Source organism: Salvelinus fontinalis, chromosome 6, assembly GCF_029448725.1.
Source record: "Salvelinus fontinalis isolate EN_2023a chromosome 6, ASM2944872v1, whole genome shotgun sequence".
Classification (NCBI taxonomy): Eukaryota; Metazoa; Chordata; class Actinopteri; order Salmoniformes; family Salmonidae; genus Salvelinus; species Salvelinus fontinalis.
In genome coordinates, this window is record NC_074670.1 from 47,161,838 (window position 1) to 47,186,989 (window position 25,152).

The following is a 25,152-nucleotide window of genomic DNA, read 5'->3' on the forward strand; positions in this document are numbered from 1 at the left end:
TTCATAATTCCAACATTCAGATGTCCACAGGCGAACCCATCTTTCCCAGTACACTACCATTTCACGATTTCCATTTGCAATACATCCTTCTATTTTACTGTGATGTCTTATGAGGGTCTTGAACCTTTCTATGTGTACCATTTCTGCTGAGACTTCCCTAAAATGAAATACTTTACCTAAGAGTACAATCATATTTTTAAATGATTGATTGTGGTTTTTCAGTTCACCTAACAGTACTGTATGTAGGTCTATCTGAACACTGACATTATGACTTAAACACTCCTGGACCTGATTCCAAAAGCAAGCCTCCGAAAGACAGTTAGATTATAAATATTACTATGCTTCCTCGTGGCTGCACAGGGCTGACTGTTCAATGCCCAATATATTGCACATTCTTTTTATGGTGAGAATTTTATATAATAGTTTAAATTGAAAAAAGGGGATTGATGTGTTGGTATATCAGTTCATAAAACCGATTCCATGGTATTGGCGTGTGATGTCTAATATTAAAGAAGTCTCGAGGTATTGCTCGCCTGAGGTAGTGTGGTCTACAGCTTATTATAAGGTACTCTATCTACCAAGAGAGTTCTCAACTGTATTATTCGTAGCCGTCTATTTACCACCACAAAATGAAGCTGGCACTAAGACCGCTCTCAACCAACTCTATAAATAAGGCCATAAGCAAAGAAGCAAATGCTCACCCAGAAGCGGCGCTTCTAGTGGTCAGGGACTTTAATGCAGGCAAACTTAAATCAGTTTTACCACATTTGTACCATCATGTCACATGTGCAACCAGGTGGAAAAATCCTAGACCACCTTTTCTCCACACACAGAGAAGCATACAAAGCTCTCCCCCATCCTCGATTTGGCAAATCTGACCATAATTCTATCCTCCTGATTCCTGCTTACAATCAAAAACTAAAGCAGGAAGTACCAGTGACTCACTCAATACGGAAGTGGTCAGATGACGCAGATGCTCATCTACAGGACTGTTTTGCTAGCACAGACTGGAATATGTTCCGGGATTCATCCAATGGCATTGAAGAATACACCACCTCATTCATCGGCTTCATCAATAAGTGCATCGATGACGTCATCCCCACAGTGACTGTACGTACATATCCCAACCAGAAACCATGGATTACAGGCAACATCCACATCGAGCTAAAGGCTAGACCTGCTGCTTTCAAGGAGCGGGAGACAAATACGGATGCTTATAAGAAATCCCGCTATGTCCTCAGACGAACGATCAAACAAGCAAAGCGTCAATACAGGATTAAGATTGAATCCTACTACAGCTCTGATGCCCGTCGGATGTGGCAGGGATTGAAAACTATTATGGACTACAAAGGGAAACCCAGACACGAGCTGCCCAGGGACGCGAGCCTACCAGACGAGCCAAATGCCTTTTATGCTCGTTTCGAGGCAAGCAACACTGAAGCAAGCACGAGAGCACCAGCTGTTCTGGATGACTGTATGATAACGCTCTCAGTAGCCGATGTGAACAAAACCTATAAAACAGGTCAACATTCACAAAGCGCTGGGCCAAAAGGATTACCAGGACGTGTACTCAAAGCATGCGCGGACCAACTGTCAAGTGTCTTCACTGACATTTTCAACCTCTCCTTGACCGAGTCTGTAATAACTACATGTTTCAAGCAGACCACCATAGTCCCTGTGCCAAGGAAGTGAAGGTAACCTGCCTAAATGATTACTGCCCTGTGGCACTCACGTCGGTAGCCATGAGTGCCAGCTTTGAAAGGCTGGTCATGGCACACATCAACAGCATCCTGCTGGACACCCTAGACCCACTCCAATTCGCATACCGTCCCAACAGATCCACAGATGACGCAATCTCAATCGCACTCCACACTGCCCTTTCACGCCTGGACAAAAGGAACACCTATGTGAGAATGCTGTTCATTGACTACAGCTCAGCGTTCAACACCATGGTGCCCACGAAGCTCATCACTAAGTTAGGACTCTGGGACTAAACACCTCCCTCTGCAACTGGATCCTGGACTTCTGGGCCGCCCCCAGGTGGTAAGAGTAGGCAACAACACGTCCGCCAAGCTGATCCTTAACACTGGGGCCCTCGGGTGTGTACTTAGTCCCCTCCTGTATTCCCTGTTCACCCACGCCTGCGTGGTCAAACAAGACTCCAACTCCATTAAGTTTGCTGACGACACAACAGTGGTAGGCCTGATCAACGATGAGACGGCCTATAGGGAGGAGGTCAGAGAACTGTCAGTGTGGTGTCAGGACAACAACCTCTCCCTCATTGTGAGCAAGACAAAGGAGCTGATCGTGGACTACAGGAAAAGGTCAGCCGAACAGGCCCCCATTAACATCGACGGGGCTGTAGTGGAGCGGGTAGAGAGTTTCAAGTTCCTTGGTGTCCACATCACCAACAAACTATCATGGTCCAAACACACCAAGACAGTCGTGAAGAAGGCATGACAAAACCTTTTCCCCCTCAGGAGACTGAAAAGATTTGGCATGGGTCCCCAGATCCTCAAAAGGTTCTACAGCTGCACCATCGAGAGTATCCTGACCAGTTGCATCACCGCCTGGTATGGCAACTGCTCGGCATCTGACCGTAAGGCGCTACAGAGGGTAGTGCGAATGGCCCAGTACATCACTGGTGCCAAGCTTCCTGCCATCCAGGACCTGTATAATAGGCGGTGTCAGAGGAAAGCCCATAAACTTGTCAGAGACTCCAGTCACCCAAGTGATAGGACCAAAAGGCTCCTCAACAGTTTCTAGCCCCAAGCCATAAGACTGCTGAACAATTCATAAAATCGCCAACGGACAATTTTTGTACACTCTCACTGTTTGTTTGTTACCTATGCTTAGTCACTTTGCCCCCACCTACATGTACAGATTACCGCAACTAGCCTGTACCTCCGCACACTGACTCGGTACCGGTGCCCCCTGCATATAGCCTCGTTGTTGTTATTCTTATTGTCTTACTTTTATTCTTACTTTTTATTTTAGTCTACTTGGTAAATGTTTTCTTCTTCTTGAACTGCACTGTTGGTTACGGGCTTGTAAGTAAGCATTTCACAGTAAAGTCTACACTTGTTGTATTCGGCGCATGTGACAAATAAAGTTTGATTTGATTTGGAACATCAAAAATCTGTTCCCAACTATCTTGAATTGTGTGCCGCATTGGTTGTCAACCCTCTCGAACTTAAGTGAAACTTACACATTTTACGATTTATACTAGTCATTTTAAGCCATGTACTGCATGGTTTTTGATTGGAGGCAGACAAACCAAATAATTCCTTTCTCTTTTGAGTGATTGCCTCTTCCATTTTTGTGGCAGAGCTGCGATGTTAGCTTTGGTGTTTTAATTTTGGAGGTCCTACAGGGATGCTGTCACTCCATCGAACCCAAAGTGATGCGTCCCGAGGGGGATATGGAGACTGGGTGTCTGGGTGGCAGGTTAGTGTTTTTCGCCATTAATGTTGTTCTGAAGGCAGCTCTGCAGAATGATCTGATTTTAAACCTTAACCACACTGCTAACCCTAATGCCTAACCCTAACCTTAAATTAAGACCGAAAAGCATATTTTTGTTTTCATAAAGGTTTACAATATAGTCATGTCTGGGACACCCTGCTGGATGGAAATTAGATTTTGAGTCTTTTTCTGACAGAAACTGTAAATGAACATGATGTTTCATGTTACTGCCATTATTGTATGTAGGCGGTCAAAATCAAATGCTAATTGTTTTATAATGTTTTCGCTCAAGCAGTAATTTCTTTTAGTGTCAATATCTATGTGGGCAGTGTGTTTGTGTGTGCAACTTTTTTGTGTGTGTGCTATGTGTGTTCTGAGTATGTAAATAAGCTGTTCTGTGGTGATGGGCTTCTTTTGCATGTTTATGTGTTAGCATTAACTTCCTATTCTCTGTCACACCACCATCTCCCCCTGCCCCCCCCCCCCCCCCTGTTTTGTTCTGGTCTTATCTGTCCATCTTAGGGTGTGCTATATTTAGAGGGAGAACGCTATCTGAGTTTACAGCTGTGTGTGTAATGCTCTGACAGATCGACTGCATTCAAAGCAAGCCCTTCTCCCTCTTTCCTCCTATCCCCTTCCCATCCAAATACTGTATCCCGATTCGCCTCTTCCTCTCTCTATCCCTTTGCACCACCCTCCTCTCTATTCATTTCTCCTCGCCCCCCCTCTCAATCTCCTAATCTACAATCTCTTTATTTTAGCCATTCCCTCCCCTTCAACCATTTCCTTTGCCAATTTCCCCCCCTCTCTTCCACGCCCTCTCTCCATTCAATCCAAGAAGCTTTATTGGCATTAAAAGGGAAGAAACTCTATCTATACATTATATTATGTAATGTTTCATGTGGATCCCAGGAAGAGTAGCTGATGCTTTTGCAGCGGCTAAGGTTGATCCTAATAAATACCAATACCAATCTCTCTTCCACTCCCCTCTCTCTCATCCTCTTATTTCTTTCTTCCCTCTCTTCCTCCATCTTAATTAGGCGTAGTGCCAATCAGTAAGATGCTCTTTTCTCTCTCCCGCCAGGCAAGAGATGGAAACACTAGTTAATCCCTGCATAAACAAACATCAAACAAAAACACTTCTAATTTGGGAAGAGACAAGCAATTATCTCATATTACAGCCTTCAATCGGTACGTAAACGTAACCTTAATCGTATTAATGAATAACAATGAAGGTGGTATAACAATGAGGGCTGTAATAAGAAACCATGTTTATGCAAATTCACCCAATCTCCACAGTTATTAACCGCAAACGGAGAAGCTGTATGGAAACAATCTCTCCTCGATTCTCTCCTCGTCAGTTCTCGTCCACTCATCCACTGTCTGCTCCCCCACCTATCTCTTTTTCTACCCTCCTCTCCTCTAATTCATACATTATGAGATCTCTGCTTAAATGGTCACTGCTACTTTATCTACTTTCATTCTCTTCTCCCCCATCTTATGTTCCAATCTTTCCAATTTTGTTCTGTTGTATCTGTCTGACCATAAGCCCCCCCCAAACACTTTCCCTCTTCCTTCCTCCCCCCTGTTGTTCTCTCCTCTCCTCTCCTCTCCTTTCCTCTCCTCTCCTCTCCTCTCCTCTCCTCTCCTCTCCTCTCCTCTCCTCTCCTCTCCTCTCCTCTCCTCTCCTCTCCTCTCCTCTCCTCTCTCCTCCAGGAGTCACAGTCACAGAGGTAGTAAACCAGTGTAGGTGAGTCTCAGGGCTAGTTCTGTCTATATGCAGATGTTGATCTTGTATTCTTGGCGAGCCCCACAGCCTGAGTATGTATAAACTATGGGAGTTTATGGGGCATTGGACACATTATACAGCACCGCCGGCATCGACGCTTCTACTCTCCTGGGCTCTTTCGTTCAACCAATAGTCACTCGCTATTCCTGTATATTTATTTTTCGATTCCCCCCTCTTCTCCCTTGCTTCATGCCGCTGTGTATCTTCTGTGTATTTTCTAACGTGCTAATGCTATTAGACCATTACCCAGCCTGTGTTTTATGAATATATGCATTCAAATGCGTTATGTTGTATGACTATCGTCTTGGCTGTGTTGAGAAAGGATTTCCCTTTGGGGATTAAGAAAGAAGTATCTGTACAAAGTACAGGCATGGAAGCTCTCCATCTTACAAGATTACTGCTCCATCCTTTCTTCTATGCTCTCTAACTCTCCCTTTCTCCCCTCCCCTTCTTCTCTCTCTCTCAGCCCTCTCCCTCTCCCTTGATTTTTACTCACCTATAGCTGAAGTATGTTTGTTTAGGAAGGAAAGCTTCGGGGTCTGAACGGAGAGATTGAGGAGGGGGAGGCGGAGCCTACCCTTTATGGTCACTCATATCTGACCTGTGAAAACAGGCTAAATTCGTCACTATAAATGATTGGCTGGCAGAAAAATTGACAGCGGAACTGGTATGGATGTGATTTGGTGGGTTGATTGATCAGACAGGACAGATTGAACGTGAAATGAGATGTTAGGCTTGGTGTGTATGACATTTGTTGCTTATGTACAGACTTGAGAATTTGAGAATGCCCTGGATGGAATATATATACAGTACCAGTCAAAAGTTTGGACACACCTAATCATTCCAGGGTTTTTCTTTATTTTTACAATTTTCTACATTGCAGAATAATAGTGAAGACATCAAACTATGAAATAACACATGGAATCATGTAGTAACCAAAAAAGTGTTAAACAAATCAAAATATATTTTACATTTGAGATTCTTCAAAGTAGCCACCCTTTGCTTTGCTGACAGCTTTGCACACTCTTGGCATTCTCAGCTTCATGAGTCACCTGGAATGCTTTTCAGTTTTAAGGTGTGCCTGTTAAAAGTTAATTTGTGGAATTTCTTTCCTTCTTAATGCATTTGAGCCTATCAGTTTTGTTATGACAAGGAAGGGGTGGTATACAGAAGATAGCCCTATTTGGAAAAAGACCAAGTCCATATTATGACAAGAACAGCTCAAAAATGCAAAGAGAAACGATCGTCCATCTTTACTTTAAGACATGAAGGTCAGTCAATTTGGAAAATGTTAGGAACTTTGAAAGTTTCTCCAAGTGCAGTTGCAAAAACCATCAAGCACTATGATGAAACTAGCTCTCATGAGGACCGCCACAGGAAAGGAAAACCCAGAGTTACCTCAGCTGCAGAGGATAAGTTCCAGCCTCAGAAATTGCAGCCCAAATAAATGCTTCACAGAGTTCAAGTAACAGACACATCTCAACATCAACTGTTCAGAGGAGAATGTGAATCAGGCCTTCATGGTTGAATTGCTGCAAAGATGAGTCCAAATTTGAGATGTTTGGTTCCAACCCCTGTGTCTTTGTGAGACGCAGAGTAGGTGAATGGATGATCTCTGCATGTGTGGTTCCCACTGTGAAGGAGGAGGTGGGATGGTGTGGGGGTGCTTTGCTGGTGACACTGTCAGTGATTTATTTAGAATTCAGGGCACACTTAACCAGCATGGCTACCGCAGCATTCTGCAGCGATACGCCATCCCATCTGGTTTGAGCTTAGTGGAACTATAATTTGTTTTTCAACAGGACAATGACACAAAAACACTCCAGGCTGTGTAACTGCTATTTGACCAAGAAGGAGAGTGGAGTGCTGCATCAGATGACCTGGCCTCCACAGTCACCTGACCTCAACCCAATTGAGATGGTTTGAGATGAGTTGGACCACAGAGTGAAGGAAAAGCAGCCAACAAGTGCTCAGCATATGTGGGAACTCCTTCAAGACTGTTGGAAAAGCATTCTAGGTGAAGCTGGTTGAGAGAATACCAAGAGGTGGCAAAGCTGTCATCATGGAAAAGGGTGGTTACTTTGAAGAATCTCAATTTTGTTTGCGACTGCACTTGAAGAAACTTTGAAAGTTGTTGAAATTTTCTCGATTGACTTCTCGATATCTTAAAGTAACGATGGACTGTCATTTCTCTTTGCTAATTTGAGCGCTACTTGTCATAATATGGATTTGGTCTTTTACCAAATAGGGCTATCTTCTGTATAACAACCCTACCTTTTCACAACACAACTGATTGGATGAAACCCACATATGAACTTTTAACAAGACACACCTTTTAATTGAAAAGCATTCCAGGTGACTACCTCATGAAGCTGGTTGAGAGAATGCCAAGAGTGTGCAAAGCTGTCACTACATTATTCCATATGTGTTATTTACAGTGGCTTGCGAAAGTATTCACCGCACTTGGCATTTTTCCTATTTTGTTGCCTTACAACCTGGAATTAAAAAATATTTTTGGGGAGGTTAGTATCATTTGATTTACACAACATGCCTACCACTTTGAAGATGCGAAAAAAAATAATTGTGAAGCAAGTATAAGACAAAAAAAACATTAAACTTGAGTGTGCATAACTATTCAACCCCCAAAGTCAATATTTTGTAGAGCCACCTTTTGCAGCAATTACAGTTGCCAGTCTCATGAGGTGTGTCTCAAGGCAGAACTGCTCCTGCTCCTTCAAGTTGGATGGGTTCCGCTAGTGTACAGCAATCTTTAAGTAACACCATAGATTATAAATTGGATTGAGGTCTGGGCTTTGACTAGGCCATTCCAAGACATTTAAATGTTTCCCCTTAAATCACTCGGTAGTCGCTTTAGCAGTATGCTTAGGGTCATTGTCCTGCTGGAAGGTGAACCTCCATCCCAGACTCAAATCTCTGAAGACTGAAACAGGTTTCCCTCAAGAATTTCCTTTTATTTAGTGCTGTCTATCATTCCTTCAATTCTGACCAGTTTCCCACTCCCTGCTGATGGAAACACATGGTGTTCTTGGGGTGATGAGACATTTTGGGTTTGCACCAGACATAGCGTATTCCTTGATGGCCAAAAAGCTAAATTTTAGTCTCATCTGACCAGAGTACCTTCTATATGTTTGGGGAGTCTCCCACATGCCTTTTGGTGAACACCAAACGTGTTTGCTTATTCTTTTCTTCAAAGAAAATTCTGGCCACTCTTCCATAAAGCCCACTCTGTGGAGTGTACGGCTTAAAGTGGTCCTATGGACAGATACTCCCATCTCCGCTGTGGAGCTTTGCAACTCCTTCAGGGTTATCTTTGGTCTCTTTGTTGCCTCTCTGATTAATGCCTTCCTCTCCTGGTCTGTGAGTTTTGGTGGGCGGCCCTCTCTTGGCAGGTTTGTGGTGCCATATACTTTCCATTTTTTAATAATGGATTTAATGGTGCTCTGTGGGATTTTCAAAGTTTCTGATATTTCTTTATAACCCAACCCTGATCTGTACTTCTCCACAACTTATTCTCTGACCTGTTTGGAGAGCTCCTTGGACTTCATAGTGCCTCTTGCTTGACGTTTCCCCTTGCTTAGGGGTGTTGCAGACTCTGGGGCCTTTCAGAATAGGTATATATATACTGAGATCATGTGACAGATCATGTGACACTGAGATTGCACACAGGTGGACTTTATTTAACTAATTATGCAACTTCTGGAGGTAATTGGTTGCACCAGATCTTATTTAGGGGCTTCATAGCAAAAGGGGTGAATACATACGCAACCACCTCTTCTCAGTTTTACATTTTCTTGAAGTCATTTTTTAAATTTCACTTCACCAATTTGGACTATTTTGTGTATGTCCATTACATGAAATTACAGGTTGTAATGCAACAAAGTAAGAAAAAAGCCAAGGGAGTGAATACTTTTGCGAGGCACTGTAGTACTTTACATGTCTTCACTATTATTCTACAATGTAGAAAATACCCAAAAAATCACGTAAAACCCTTGAACGAGTAGGTGTGTCCAAACTTTTGACCGGTACTATACATTATATGAGACTATATGGAGAGGCTGTTAGTGAGGTCATGTACTGGAATTATACAGAGACGCATAAAGCGTATGTGAGCGCAGTGCAGGGGGTTTGTGTGTGTATGTGCGAGGGGTAGGGGAAGAGGGAGGGGAGAGAGAGAGAGAGAAAGCGAAAGCAAGTGTTAGATCTCAGTATGTGTGCGTTGCCCTGCATTGTTAGAAGCTGTCCACCAGTAGTGGTGCTGAAAGTGGAGTATGGAAGAAAGAGACAAGAAAGAGGACTAAACTGAAGCAGGATCATTTCTGGCACTCAGAGCACACTGGATTGTCTATACAGGTTTTCTTTTTGAAGTTTGCAGTCATTTGTAAGGTAACATATAACCAGATATATGATTTTCAAAAGTTGGATTCTGACATCAGACTTCTCTTACCAATCATGTCTGTTTCTTTCTGACTCTCATACTCTCTCCCTCTCTCTCATTCACTCTCTTTCTCTCAGAGACAGAGAATTGGAAAGATTCAGGGGGAAAGAGGAGGGGTATGTGACGGAGGGAGGGACGGAGGGCGAGATCAGGAAACAGAGGGTGAGATCACTGTTTTTTTCAGCCCAGGAAGAGAGATTCAGAAGAGGTCCTCCTCTGAACTGCGTATCTTCTTGAATAAATATCTATAAACTCCTTCGACATCAAACATAGACTGTACCTCCTGCTGCAGACCACATTGGCACCCTTTGGCCATTCTTGGCCTGCTTTGGCCCAACTTGGAGTCAGAATGGCAGGCTGTGCTAAGCGCTGTAAACAGGGACTGGTGAAGTTTGTCCTGTCCCTGCACAAACTCATCACAGGGACTCTCAAAAAAGGTATGTCACTGTGTGTGTGTGTGTGTGTGTGTGTGTGTGTGTGTGTGTGTGTGTGTGTGTGTGTGTGCAAGCATGCATCCAAGGACAAGTTTGAGCATGGTCACATGAATATACTGTTTGTACAGTATGTGTGTGTATGGGAGTTTATAGGGTTTAAGCTGCTGTACCTGGTTTTGAGTGTCTGTTGTGGGGTTGTATGTACTGTATGTAAGTGCATGAGATTGTGCGGAAGTTTGTATACAGCTGAGTACAGTTTGTGTGTCAGTTTGTATAGAGTTTGTATGGCTTCTCTTGGATAGCTCCATCTATCCTATAGAGCAGGGATGGGCAACTCCAGTCCTAGGGGGCCTGACTGGTGTCACACTTTTGCCCGAGGGCCAGCTAACACACCTGACTCCAATAATCAGGATCTTCAGTTTAGAATGCAATTAGTTTAATCAGCTGAGATGGGGGGAAAAAGCCTGACACCACTCTGGCCCCCGTGGACTGAAGTTGCCCATAGAGCCATCGATATATCTCCCTTTCCCCGACTCAATTTATCCATTTCTCTTTATTCGTGTCACTATCTTACTCTCACTCTCTCTTTCACCCTTTCCTTCTCTCCCTCGCTCCCTCTCTCCTCCCCCTATCTCTGCCAGAATGATGTTCATTCTTGTATAAACAAGCGGTGGAGGGAGTGAGTGCTAACGGAGGAGTGATAAACGTGATAGAGAGCAACGTGTGTGTGTGTGTGTGTGTGTGTGTGTGTGTGTGTGTGTGTGTGATGAATGTGTGTAATAACATGTCAGCGTGGCAACGCAAGAGCGGGGCAGGGGGAACACAGTGATGCTCTCACTATAGGATGCAAAGGAAGGGGTTTATTGTTGTGATTCACTGTATTATTGTGTGGGTGTTCATGTTATTGTGATTCATTATCTCATTCCACTGCCTCTATTGTTGAAGGAAAGCTGCGCAAGAGGAAGAACAAAGAGCTCAATCTCAAATACAGTACTGTACAGTACATTATGAGCCTGGAGGATATACAGCACAAGCATACCCACACACACACACACACACACACATGCACACCAACCTGGACTCAGAGGTATGATATTTTACAAATGCCAATTTGTTGTGGCTAACGTTAGCTAGGTGGCTAACGTTAGCTAGGTTAGGGGTTAAGGTTAGTGTTAGGGGATGGGTTAGCTAACATGCAAATTAGTTGTAAGTAGTATCAAAGTTGCTAATGAGCTGAAAGGCTAATGTTGTCCGTGATGAGTTTCAAGCAAAAAACCCTCAGGGTTGCTAGACGTTCGCCTTATACGCCTACCCAAACACCCTACATTCCAAATGTGACATATCATACTAATTCGAGTGTCCCGGATTTACATTTACTATGTTACGTCTAGTCTATGAGGCCATGCTGTGCGTACACATGCACAGGCATGCTGCAATTTACTTTGTGCTTGGAGGGTGCAACAAACTTGACAGCACACACTGGTGGTAAAGCTGGCTCTGTACTCTGAGAGAGCGGGTAAAACTGGCCTCCAGGTCACACTGAGATGATGTCATTAGAGGGGTCTGCAGAGGTTATGTTGTGTAACAAATGGCTCCTTAAAAGCTGAAAGCACACACGCACACACATACAAACGCATGCACACAAAGACACATACACACACAAGCACGGCATGCACAAGCACGCACACTCACACACAGTGATTAGGAAAAGAAAGAGACCAGGGTCTGCATAACGTCAAATACACACACTATCTCACTGGGCTGTCTCTGCACAATCTCAGTGCTCCACAGGGAACAAGAGCTATAGCTGTATCTATGAACATTGGATTACACAATGGTCATAAAGGCAATGGGTGAGACAAAACACCACACACATTTTGTCTTTGGTAGGTATATAGATTTTTCTTTTGTGCACATTGCTTATCAATTGCTTCTAATTTCAGTTCAAACGGAGGACAAAAAGCAGTTGCAAACCGTTGCAATTTGCAAATAAAACTAGAGTTTATATTGGACAAATTCATGTAGGTCCTTCCCTGTTCGTTCAGTTTGCGTCTGTTTAAGAAACGCTTTGAAAAAGATTCGGCTTAATGAATAAGGCCCCAGGTCTGTCTGGGCTTTGGCTCACTGAGCAGTCACTGACAGAGTAACACTGACCTCTGCTGGTAGCTGTGTAGCTCTGCTATGATATGTCAGTTCCTTTCATGACAACTAGAGGTCCTGCTTCTCTCATTGGTTTACTATTGTGATGAGGTGCAGACTGCACGCTCATCATTGCTTACAATCATTGTCTCAAAAGACAAGTTAACAATTAAAAGATATGTAGATCACATAAATGCACTCAGTCACACACTAATAGCCTACTGTAAGTCAATTTAAAATCCAAGATGGCGTAGCAGTGAGGCATCTTTGTCTTCGTCGTGTCCTGTGTATATATCTATATTTTTTTTTCGCATATATTTTTATATTTTCCTTAACCCCAACTTCAACATAGTCTCCTGCATTCCGCCTCACCCAATGTGGTATGGATCTGCTATTTTCTTTACTTTAGAACCGGAACCCCCAACAGAAACTAGCCAGCTAACTAGCTACTAGCTAGTAGTCAGCTAGCCACTGCTAGCGGTCATCAGCTAACCTTTAGTCCGGACAACTCCTGCCAGTCTGCACAGCAGGATTCAACCCAGAGCTTATCGAACTCCTTTTTCTCCATATCTCCGGATTCCTACCGCAAGCTCTGAACCTCTTCACCTGGATCATCGCAGCTAGCTAGCTGCTATCCGATTGGCTTCTCCTGGCTAACGTCTCTGTCCCGAAGCAAGCACCAATTAGCCTGGCGCTAGCCTATGCTAGGCCCATCTCCCGGCTAGCTGAAGAGGTCCATCAGCCACTCCTTGGGCTACAATACCTATTTTGCCAATTGGCCTGGACCCCTTTTATTGCCGATACGGAGCCCCACCGATCCATCACGACTGGACTCCGACGCGACGTCCCCTGAATGCCCATCTGCTAGTCTGCTAGCCGCGGCCCGCTAGCTGTCTAGAGCATACCGGACTGTTAGCTGAAGAGGTACTTCAGCCAATTTCTTGGGCTACTGTAGCTATTTTGCCAATTGGCCTGGACCTTGTTACTACCCTGCTGATCCATCACGACTGGTCTGCCGACGTAACCGCACGAGGGGGCTACAACAGATTTCTTCCGTTGTGACGTCCCTCTAAGGTCTTTCTGCTAGCCTGCTATCCCCGGCCCGCTAGCTGTCTGAATCGCCGTATCTCCAGCCCGCCCGGCTACTCACTGGACCCTATATTCACTCGGCTACGCATGCCTCTCCCTAATGTCAATATGCTTTGTCCATTGCTGTTTTGGTTAGTGGTTATTGTCTTATTTCACTGTAGAGCCTCCAGCCCTGCTCAATATGCCTCAGCTAACCCTCTTGTCCCACCTTCCACACATGCGGTGACCTCACCTGGCTTAATTGATGTCTCTAGAGACAATACCTCTCTCATCGTCACTCAATGCCTAGGTTTACCTCCACTGTATTCACATCCTACCATACCTTTGTCTGTACATTGTGCATTGCATATATTCCACCATGCCCAGAAACCTGCTCCTTTTACTCTCTGTTCCGAACGTACTAGACAACCAGTTCTCATAGCCTTTAGCCGTACCCTTATCCTACTCCTCTGTTCTTCTGGTGATGTAGAAGTTAATCCAGGCCCTGCAGTGCCTAGCTCCGCTCCCATTCCCAGGCACTCTCATTTGTTGACTTCTGTAACCGTAAAGCCTTGGTTTCATGTATGTTAACATTAGAAGCCTCATCCCTAAGTTTGTTTTATTCCCTGCTTTAGCACACTCTGCCAATCCGGATGTACTAGCCGTGTCTGAATCCTGGCTTCAGAAGGCCACCAAAAACCCAGAAATTTCCATCCCTAACTATAATATTTTCCGACAAGATAGAACTGCCAAAGGGGACGGAGTTGCAATCTACTGCAGAGATAGCCTGCAAAGTTCTGTCTTACTATCCAGGTCTGTGCCCAAACAATTTGAGCTTCTACTTTTAAAAATCCACCTGTCCAGAAACAAGTCTCTCACCGTTGCGCTTGCTATAGACCATCTTCTGCCCCCAGCTGTGCCCTGGACACCATATGGGAATTGATTGCCCCCCATCTATCTTCAGAGCTCGTGCTGTTAGGTGACCTAAACTGGGACATGCTTAACACCCCGGCCATCCTACAATCTTAGCTTGATGCCCTCAATCTCACACAAATAATCAATGAACCTACCAGGTACATCCCCAAATCCATAAACACAGGCACCCTCATAGATATCATCCTACCCAAACCTGCCCTCCAAATACACCTCTTCTGTCTTCAACCAGGATCTCAGAAATCACTGCCTCATTGCTTGCGTCCGTAATGGGTCTGCGGTCAAACGACCACCCCTCATCATTTTTAAACACTCCCTAAAACACTTCAGCGAGCAGGCCTTTCTAATCGACTTGGCACGGGTATCCTGGATGGATATTGACCTCATCCTGTCAGTAGAAGATGCCTGGTTATTCTTTAAAAGTGCTTTCCTCACAATCTTAAATAAGCATGCCCCATTCAACAACAAAAAAATAGAACCAGGAACAGATATAGCCCGTGGTTCACTCCAGACCTGACTGCCCTTGACCAGCACAAAAACTCCTGTGGCGTTCTGCATTAGCATCGAGTAGCTCCCCACGATATGCAACTTTTCAGGGAAGTTAGGAATCAATATACACAGGCAGTTAGGAAAGCAAAGGCTAGCTTTTTCAAACAGAAATTTGCATCCTGCAGCACAAACTCCAAAAAGTCCATGGAGAATAAAAGCACCTCCTCCCAGCTGCCCACTGCACTGAGGCTAGGAAACACTGTCACCGCCGATAAGTCCACAATAATTGAGAATTTCAATAAGCATTTTTCTACGGCTGGCCATGCTTTCCACATTGCCACCCCTACCCTGGTCAACAGCCCTGCGATATCTTAACCTCCAACAATAAGAGACAATACTGTGCAGCTATATTCATAGACTTGGCCAAGGCTTTCTACTCTGTCAATCATCACATTCTTATCGGCAGACTCAACAGCCTTGGTTTCTCAAATGACTGCCTCGCCTGGTTCAGCAACTAGTTCTCAGACAGAGTTCAGTGAGTCAAATTGGAGGGCCTGTTGTCCGGACCTCTGGCAGTCTCTATGGGGGTGCCACAGGGTTCAATTCTCGGGCCGACTCTTTTCTCTGTATACATCAATGATGTCGCTCTTGCTGCTGGTGATTCTCTGATCCACCTCTATGCAGACGATACCATTCTGTATACCTCTGGCTCTTCTTTGGACACTGTGTTAACTAACCTCCAGACGAGCTTCAATGCCATACAAACTCTCCTTCCGTGGCCTCCAACTGCTCTTAATTACAATTAAAACTAAATGCATGCTCTTCAACCGATCGCTACCAGCACCTGCCCACCCGTCTAACATCACTACTCTGGACGATTCTGACTTAGAATACGTGGACATCTACAGATACCTAGGTGTCTGGTTAGACTGTAAACTCTCCCTCCAGACTCACATTAAGCATCTCCAATCCAAAATGAAATCTAGAATCGGCTTCCTATTTTGCAACAAAGCATCCTTCACTCATGCTGCCAAACATACCCTCGTAAAACTGACTATCCTACCGATCCTCGACTTCAGCGATGTCATTTACAAAATAGCCTCCAACATTCTACTCAGACTGCATCCAATTTGCTATCACAGTGCCATCCGTTTTGTCACCAAAGCCCCATATACTACCCACCATTGCGACCTGTATGCTCTCGTTGGCTGGCCCTCGCTTCATATTCGTCGCCAAACCCACTGGCTCCAGGTCATCTATAAGTCTTTGCTAGGTAAAGCCCTGCCTTATCTCAGCTCACTGGTCACCATAGCAACACCAACCCGTAGCAAGCGCTCCAGCAGGTATATTTCACTGGTCATCCCCAAAGCCAACACCCCCTTTGGCCGCCTTTCCTTCCAGTTCTCTGCTGCCAATGACTGGAACGAATTGGAAAAATCACTGAAGCTGGAGACTCATATCTCCCTCACTAACTTTAAGAACCAGCTGTCAGAGCAGGTCACAGATCACTGCACCTGTAGATAGCCCATCCAACTACCTCATCCCCATACTGTTATTTATTTTTTGCTCCTTTGCACCCCAGCATCTATACTTGCACATTCATCTTCTGCACATCTATCACTCCAGTGTTTAATTGCTAAATTGTAAGTATTTTGCCACTATGGCCTATTTATTGCATTACCTCCCTTATCTTACCTCATTTGCACACACTGTATATATACTTTTTTTTCTATTGTGTTATTTTCTCTGTGTTGTTGTTTGTGTCGCACTGCTTTGCTTTATCTTGGCCAGGTCGCAGTTGTAAATGAGAACTTGTTCTCAACTGGCCTATCTGTTTAAAAAAAGGTGAAATTAAAAAAAATGTATAAAAACATCTGCAAATTGACATATGTCTTTATTAATAGTATATTGGCCATTTCCTCTTTTTCATTTTGTAGGAGACATTTTGTTGGAAAAGAAAATGTGTTGAATTGTGTATGTAATATAATTTTGAAAATACATATGTTGATGTTTATAGAAACCTCATTTTGTTTTGGTGATGATGATACCTGCTGGACATTTAGGGTTTCACCATTTAGAGCAGCATTTAATGGCACAAGGTGCCAGTCAGAGGGTGGGAAGATGGCAGAAACTAATGTTCTGTTTGAAACTGATGGCGAGTCGGCTGAAGATGAGAGCACAGAGTGAGAATGAGGTCCTCCAGAGGTCCTCTGTGGAGATGGGAGAACCTTCCAGAAGGATAACCATCTCTGCAGCACTCCACCAATCAGGCCAGACGGAAGCCACTCCTCAGTAAAAGGCACATAACATCCCGCTTGGAGTTTGCCAAAAGGCACCTAAAGGACTCTCAAACAAGATTCTCTGGTCTGATGAAACCAAGATTGAACTTTGGCCTGCCAAGCGTCACATTTGGAGGAAACCTGGCACCGTTCCTACGGTGAAGCATGGTGGTGGCAGCATCATGCTGTGGGGATGTTTTTGAGCAGCAGGGACTGGGAGACCAATCAGGATCGAGGGAAAAATGAGCGGAGCAAAGTAATGGTTGGGAGCTGTGCAGTTGAATGCTTTGCTAACATGTCTCATATGTAAAGGAATAAGGTGATAGAATACCCCCCCCCCCCCCCCCCCACACACACACACACACACTCACACAAGGTGCTTGGCAGGTGGACCCCTGAGGTAGGGTAATGGTGTGTGTAAAATATTCATATGGCATATGGAAAAGAAAATATTTAATCCCAGTCTGTCTGCAAGGTGGCTCTCTATTTTCTATTTTCTATTTTGATTCCAGGACTAGGCTGTGACATTCAGTGGAACTATGTGACAGTACCTCCAAACTCAACAGAAGCGTGGAGAACTCTGTGTCTTTAACTCTGTTCATCAGTACCAGAGACACAGTATTCCATAGAGGAATACCAAAGAAGAGAATTTTTATGTGTTGGGTTGTTTATTCTGTCTATTTCAGGAAGTAACAAAGAGATCAACAAAACCAACACCAGCTGGCTAGCACTGCTTTATCTTTCCACTTCAGTATGTTACAAGCTCAGTGTTGTGGCTGGTGCTGCATGGCTGCCTGAATGTTGCTGCTCTGCCTGACACGTTTGATCAGACACACTGTTTTGTATTCCTTGCAACCCTCCTGTGCATTCCAGGGAGATGAAGAGAGAGAGAGAGAAAGAGAGTGTGTGTGCTTCTCGTCTATGTGAGGTTGGATCTAAAGTGCTGTCATATCACTTTCACTGAGCGGGAGAGACAGGGGGCAGAGGGAATGGGAAGGAACGACAGGGTGTGGTGGATGACTCTTGCATCTCCTGAAAATGTCACTTATCATTACCTTCCTATCTCCACCTCTTTCCTCCCCTCCTCTCGCTCTCTCGCTCTCTCGCTCCCTCCCTCTCTCTCTTTCTCTCTCTCTCTCGTTCTGATTGATTACCGTTGCTGAGGGAGCAGTGTGTTTAATGAGAGTGCTGCCCTAATGACTGTTATTGGCATTTATGCTTGGCCTTAGAGAAGTCCTCGCTGCTGGAAATAGTTTTCTTTAGTAAAGTCATGCCGGGAATTTTAATAAGCTCTAGTCGATACACAGGGCTCCATACCGTAGCAGTACAGGAAGTCTAATAGGGATCACAGAGGTGTGTATGCTATGATGCTAATGGTCCTTTGTGATTTCAGGGCATTTTGTGTGGTTTCACTTCCTCATTTCTGTCGCTCATTTGGTAGGGCATGGCGCTTGCAACGCCAGGATAGTGTGTTTGATTCCTGGGAACACCTGTACATAAATGTATACAGGTATCACTGAGTGGCTTTACATAAAAGGCGGATGCTAAATGAAATATATTTGGATGATATTATTACAATGCCAAAGTAGTGGCATCGGTGTGTCTGTACTAGTGATCCCATGGGGTCTCCTGTAAATCAGAATGCACTCACTGGTGGTCCCATGTGGTTTGGTGTGTGTGTGATAACACAGGAGGTTTATTGTGGTCCCAGGCAGTCCCTTGTGTATCAGGTCAGTGGTGACAGAACGATGAGCACCACTCCAGACATGTATGGCTCCGTGTATCGGTACATGTATCAGCACTCTGCACACACACGATAGCACACACCCACTTGAAATACGAATACACAGACACTCTGCACATGTATGCGCACACTGCATACGCACAGACACAAGCAACACACACAAGCCAGTCATGTGTGAGATAATCCCAAAACCACTCACAACAGGCAGACGCCGTGTCTGTGGAATAGCAAAAGGGACTGAGAAGGCCCCCCCCCCCCCTCTTTCTCACTTCATATATATCTCTCTCTCTCTCTCTCTCTCTCTCTCTCTCTCTCTCTCTCTCTCTCTCTCTCTCAGAGCTGCTTTCTGCATTGCCTAGAGTCAAATTCTCAGATGATCTTTTCATCAAACTGAATATTTATCTTTCTTTCCTCCATTCCTTCTGCACCCCTCTTCCCGGGCTTTCAGCTTTCCCCTGTGTGGTGGAGGGAGACTGTGTCTGGCTTCTGGTTCCTCTGCAAGCAACAGTGTGTTCACCATCTCCCCACGAGACAGACAAAGAGAGGAAGAGACGGAGAGGGAAAAGAGGGGGAGTAACAGGCGTATGTAAAGAGAAAATGGGGAGAGTGTGAAAGGAATTGATAGAATGACAGGAAGCCAGTGACAGAGAGAGAGAGAGTAAGAGAGAGATCGAGGGGGATAGTGTGTGAGAGAAAGAAAGAGAGAGCGAGAAAGAGAGAGAGACAGATGGCTGTAAACCCAGGGGTGTCAGTGTTGCCATACAGACAAAGGTAGCTCCGTAGTGCATTTGCTCTCTCTCTCTCATTCACACACACACACACTTACACACACAGGCATTACAACTGCGTAGGTGTCAGACGGAAGAGGAATGACACTGGCTTGCACACAGAGTAGCCTCATGTTCATATCTTAACGGAATCAGTTGTACCACACACACACACACACACTCAATCAATCGCACACACAGACCCTGTGTGCGGCCGTAAACATGGGGCTCGTCATGGGGACCTTTTCCATGCAATCCAACAAGCAGGATCGGACCTATCGGAAAGGTAAGACCTCCGCTGTTTATTCTCAGAGTTGTAAGCTGATCCAGTTCACTGTGGGTGTGAGAGACTTGGTTGTAGGTGTATGTACTCCACTTACGTGAGTGTGTGTGTGGGCTACCTTGTGCACGTGAGTTTGCCTGCATATGGATGCATATGTCCTGGTATCCATTAGTGTCTGCATCCATTCATGATAGGTTGTTTATGCATATGTCCTTACATGTACATTGTGTGAGTGAATATGCAAATACATATTGGACACCGGAGGAGAGCAAAGTTACAGTCAGGAAAACCAACTTAGTTCTCAAGTGCTAGCACTTGCTTGTGTGCGTATGTACATGTGTGTGTGCCTGTGCTTGTGTGTGTGTGTGTGTACACAGCACTCTGCTAAGGTAAACAGAGGGTCCTGATGTCTATAAAAGGTGATGGTATTCACTAGCCTCCACGGCTCTCCTTCTGTTCATTGAAACAGCACCTGTGTACTGTCTGACAAGGACAGGAAACCGTGTTTGTGAGCGCACACACGCGTGTCTGTCTGTCTGTCTGTGTGCTTTAGTGCGTATTTGTCTGTCTGTTTGTCTTTAGGTTATCAGGGTGTCTTTCTAGTCCTCAGAGGGGGCCAGACAAGAAGAATCATTTGAGACGTTGTGTTGAGGAAATCACTGTAATCTGTCAGCCATTGCCTGTGGTGTGTCTACTGATCTCCAGACGGACTCTGTCACACACCAGTGGACCCAGAACTAAAGAGCATAGAACTCCCAGACGTAGAGCTATAAAATACTAGATCAACAGGAACAAGGTCTACAAGAGCATTATCCATTACAATAAAGACACTGTCCATGATCTATTCCTCTATTTAATCAACACAGCTGAAACGGTACAGTTGCTACAGAGTTGGACCTGCGGTCCAGAGCTACAAGCTCCTGAGAAACAGAACATGTGATAACAGGCTTACAGAACCTCCAGGACGTAGCTTCAGAGTGTGTGTCCCAAAAGGCAGGAGAGATAGAGGTGAACAGAGGTTTGTAATGAGAGGGGGATAGAAAGAGAGAGTAGAGTAAGAGGAGGTGACAGAGAATAGGTAAAAGAGGGAAGAAGAGTGATTAAGATGGAGAGAGTTAAAGAAAGGAAAGAGGTTAACAGAGGTAGTAATGTACCCTACATTACTCATCTCATATGTATATACTGTACTCTATACCATCTACTGCATCTTGCCTATGCCGTTCTGTACCACTCATTCATTTATCTTTATGTACATATTCTGTATCCCTTTACACTTGTGTGTATAAGGTAGTAGTTGTGGAATTGTTAGGTTAGATTACTTGTTGGTTATTACTGCATTGTCAGAACTAGAAGCACAAGCATTTCGCTACACTCGCATTAACATCTGCTAACCATGTGTATGTGACAAATAAAATTTGATTTGAGGTGTAGAAAGAGAGGTGGTTAGCATGGGTAGATAGAGAGGCAGAGAAAGAGAGGAGATGAACATGGGTAGATAGAGGTGGAGAAAGAGAGGTGTTTAGCATGGGTGGAGAAAGAGAGGTGGTTAGCATGGGTAGATAGAGGTGGAGAAAGATAGGTGGTTAGCATGGGTAGATAGAGAGAGAGAGAGGCAGGGAAAGAGAGGAGATGAACATGGGTAGATAGAGGTGGAGAAAGAGAGGTGGTTAGCATGGGTAGATAGAGAGAGATGGTTAGCATGGGTAGATAGAGAGAGGTGGTTAGCATGGGTAGATAGAGAGAGGTGGTTAGCATGGGTAGATAGAGAGAGATGGTTAGCATGGGTAGATAGAGAGAGATGGTTAGCATGGGTAGATAGAGAGAGATGGTTAGCATGGGTAGATAGAGAGAGGTGGTTAGCATGGGTAGATAGAGAGGTGGAGAAAGAGAGCTGGTTAGCATGGGTAGATAGAGAGAGGTGGAGAAAGAGAGGTGTTTAGCATGGGTAGATAGAGAGAGGTGGAGAAAGAGATGTGGTTAGCGTGGGTAGATAGAAAGAGGTGGTTAGCATGGGTAGATAGAGAGAGAGGTGGAGAAAGAGAGGAGGTTAACGTGGGTAGATAGAGAGGTGGAGAAAGAGAGGAGGTTAACGTGGGTAGATAGAGAGGTGGAGAAAGAGAGGAGGTTAACGTGGGTAGATAGAGAGAGCGGTGGAGAAAGAGAGGAGGTTAACGTGGGTAGATAGAGAGAGAGGTGGAGAAAGAGAGGAGGTTAACGTGGGTAGATAGAGAGAGAGGTGGAGAAAGAGAAGAGGTTAACGTGGGTAGATAGAGAGAGTGGTGGAGAAAGAGAGATGTCAATCCAATTGAGCATCTGTGGGATGAGACGGAACGAGCTATTCGGAGTAAAGCTCCACTACCAGCCAACTTGACACAACTGTGGGAAGCATTGGAGTCAACATGGGTCAATACTGTGAAATTGTGAAAATGTAAGAGCTGTTTGAAAAGACTGCCTGAGGCATCAGCCTGTTTTGGTGGGATGGAGTTTTGGCCTGCGATAGACCAATAAGAAAGAGAGTTCCAAACCTCTCTGCCAATAACGGCTAGATTTCAGTTTTCCCCTGCCACTCAGACGACTCCCAGACGGTCGTAACAAAATTCTATCTTGAGAAATTGCTCTTTGCCAAGAAGCAATTTCTTTTGTGTGGGGGGATTTTTTGTTGTTGTTGAAAATGATCATGAGATAAAAACAGCTGCATTGAACCTTTAACATAGGTAGGTAGAGAGAGAGAGAGAGAGGTGGAGAAAGAGGAGATTAGCAAAGGTCTGCTGAGAGATGAAGAGACGTTATTCAGTACAGCAGGAGATCATAGCTCTGCCGCTGCTTCTGTGGAGCCTCGGGGAACGATGATCCTTTATCTTCTGTCACCTCACAACACACTACTTCCAATAAGAATGATTTCCCCAGAGAAGATAATAACAAAAATCCATAACATCAGCTAGGTTTCCATCCAGTTGGTGACAGATTTCCATGCGAATATTCAAAAATACCCGAGTGGGCACACTATATTTCTTGTGAGAAAACCATCAGTAGAGTTGAAAATACGATGGAAACCCATTTAAATTAACTTGTATTTTTTACTCGACACATGGGAATTCAATCACAAAAGGTATTTTTACGTGCGCTCCGTCATCACGGACAGCCTTTCATCTGCAAGTCAACTTGATGGAAATACATCTCTGGTGGGAAAATGTGTATATTGTAAGTATAAGGCTTTTAGAATATTCCCATGAACATTTTCCCCCAATTGGATGGAAACCTAGCTATAAAGAAAATATTCCACCCGTCCAACCCTCTTACTCTATCAAAAATGTCTTCATCCCCCTTCTCTCTTTCTCTCTCTCACCCAATCTTACTCTGTATTCAATCTCTCTCTCTCTCCGCCCTTCTCTCTGCCTCGCTCTGTCTTTATGAGGTCTGATAGGGATGTCCGTGCTGCGTGCTCCCCTAAAGCTGATCTCAGGCTTTGAAGCGTTTGAAGTGTTGGGCTATTCAGGTAGAGTGAATGTGTGTCTATCTAGGGTAGAGTTTGTGCGTGTGCTTGTAGTGGGTGTGTCTTTGGGTTAATATCTCCCTCAGACAGACTAAAAGAGGCTACAGCAGCAATATTAGAGGAGCAGCACATCTCTCTGCTTCTAGAGCTTAATCAGTTACGCCCTCATCCCCCCCACATCAAAAGACACCCACCAAAAGGAGCAATTAGAACTGCCAAATAGCTTTACTAGACACATGGCTCTATCCAGGGGTGGTAATCCATTGCCCACAGCACTGTGCCTGTGTGTGTGTCTTTGTGTGTGTGTGTATTTGCCGGTGTCTGTGCTTAATTAAGTTTTTCGTATTTACTTAGCTTGATGTGCGATTGTTTGAGTGGTTGCCAAGTTTAAATTCACTCTCTTCCACGGTATTTGCCACGGTTTACGTTTTCAGTTTCCTTTTATATCCAATCCCAGAGGAGCCTGAGTGCCCAGAGTCTGAGATAGAGCCAGGCTTGTTCAATGATGTAAGAAGCACCCTGATTTAAAGCTGGTGTGCTGAAACGTGTTGGGGTTTAATGATAAAGAAACACTTTCTATTAAAATGTCATTATAGATATCACTTGTGGTGTTCCACAAGGTTTGATTTTGGTTCCGGTATGGTTCAGTTTATATATGTTACCCCTTGGGCCGTTATCGGAAAGCACGGCATTGATTTTCACTGCTACGTCGACGATACACAACTTCGCATTTCTGGGTCACCAGAGGATTTTAGCTCCATGGATAAATTATTAGACTGTGTTAGTAATTTATATACTTGGATGGCTCACAACTTCCTCCAGCTAAATCAAGACAAGACGGATGTAATTATTATTGGAGCCAAAGCACAGAGAGAGAATCTGGCCGCACATTTTAATTCACGGTAAATAAAGATAAAACACCAGGTAAAAAACCTAGGTGGTATCATTTTAGATTCTGAGCTCAATTTCGAATCACACATCAGGAATGTGACCAAAATAGCTTTTTACCACCTGAGTTTCTCTCTCAGGCCGTTTCGCTCTCAGGCTGGTACAGAGAGACTCATCCATGCTTTTATTACAAGCAGGCTTGACTACTGTAATGCTCTCCTGTCTGGTCTAGAAAGCCATTGGTCAACTGCAAAACATACACAATGCTGCAGCATGGGTGCTGACCAAGACCAAACGGAGAGCACACAGTACACTGGTTTTAAGGTCTCTGCACTGGCTGCCTGTGAGTTATAGAATTCATTTTAAGAATCTTTGATTGGTTTTTAAATCAATGCGTGATTGTGCACCCCAATAAATATCAGACATGCTTTTGAGTTATGCACCCAGTAGGTCCCTCTGACACTTGCCTTTTAACTATCCCAAAGCCTCGGACCAAGAGGCATGGAGAGGCAGCCTTTAGTTTTTATGCCCCTTGCCTCTGGATTAGCCTGCCAGAGAACCTGGGGGGGGGGGGGGGGAACATGTGTTTTAAGAATTATTTTAAACATCTTTTTAGCTTTGCTTTTCCTTAGGGTACTTTTTAGGTCTTTCAATTTTTATTATTATTCTTCTGTTTTTCATCTTCTTATGTTTGTTTTTGTGTTTTTATTTTCATCGTTTTTTACTTCAGTTTTTTCCCTGTGAAGCGCATTGCGTCGCATTCATGGCTGAAATGTGCTCCGTAAATAAAGCTTGATTTGATTCGGTTGTCCCCGGGGAGAGTGGCTAAACACAGTATCTCTGACATGCCCGGTGAAGACGACCGGCAGACATTTTAGATTTGAAAAATTACGCTGACTTGCTTTATAATAAGAGATTAGGGACATCT

General features: G+C 44.4%; 1 protein-coding gene across 2 annotated transcripts in view; it reads left to right on the plus strand.

Annotated features, from left to right (window-relative positions):
- Window positions 1-9,811: 9,811 nt before the first annotated feature.
- LOC129857947 (Kv channel-interacting protein 1-like) overlaps window positions 9,812-25,152 on the plus strand; it is a 42,067-nt gene continuing 26,726 nt past the window's right edge. Inside the window, exon 1 of one of the 2 annotated variants that reach the window (XM_055926662.1) lies at window positions 9,812-10,144. In XM_055926662.1, coding sequence (XP_055782637.1) covers window positions 10,057-10,144 — 88 coding nt within the window. In that variant the 5' untranslated portion in view covers window positions 9,812-10,056. Of the gene's footprint in view, window positions 10,145-19,133; window positions 19,847-25,152 lie in introns of those variants that run through there. The other variant, XM_055926663.1, reaches the window with a different exon arrangement.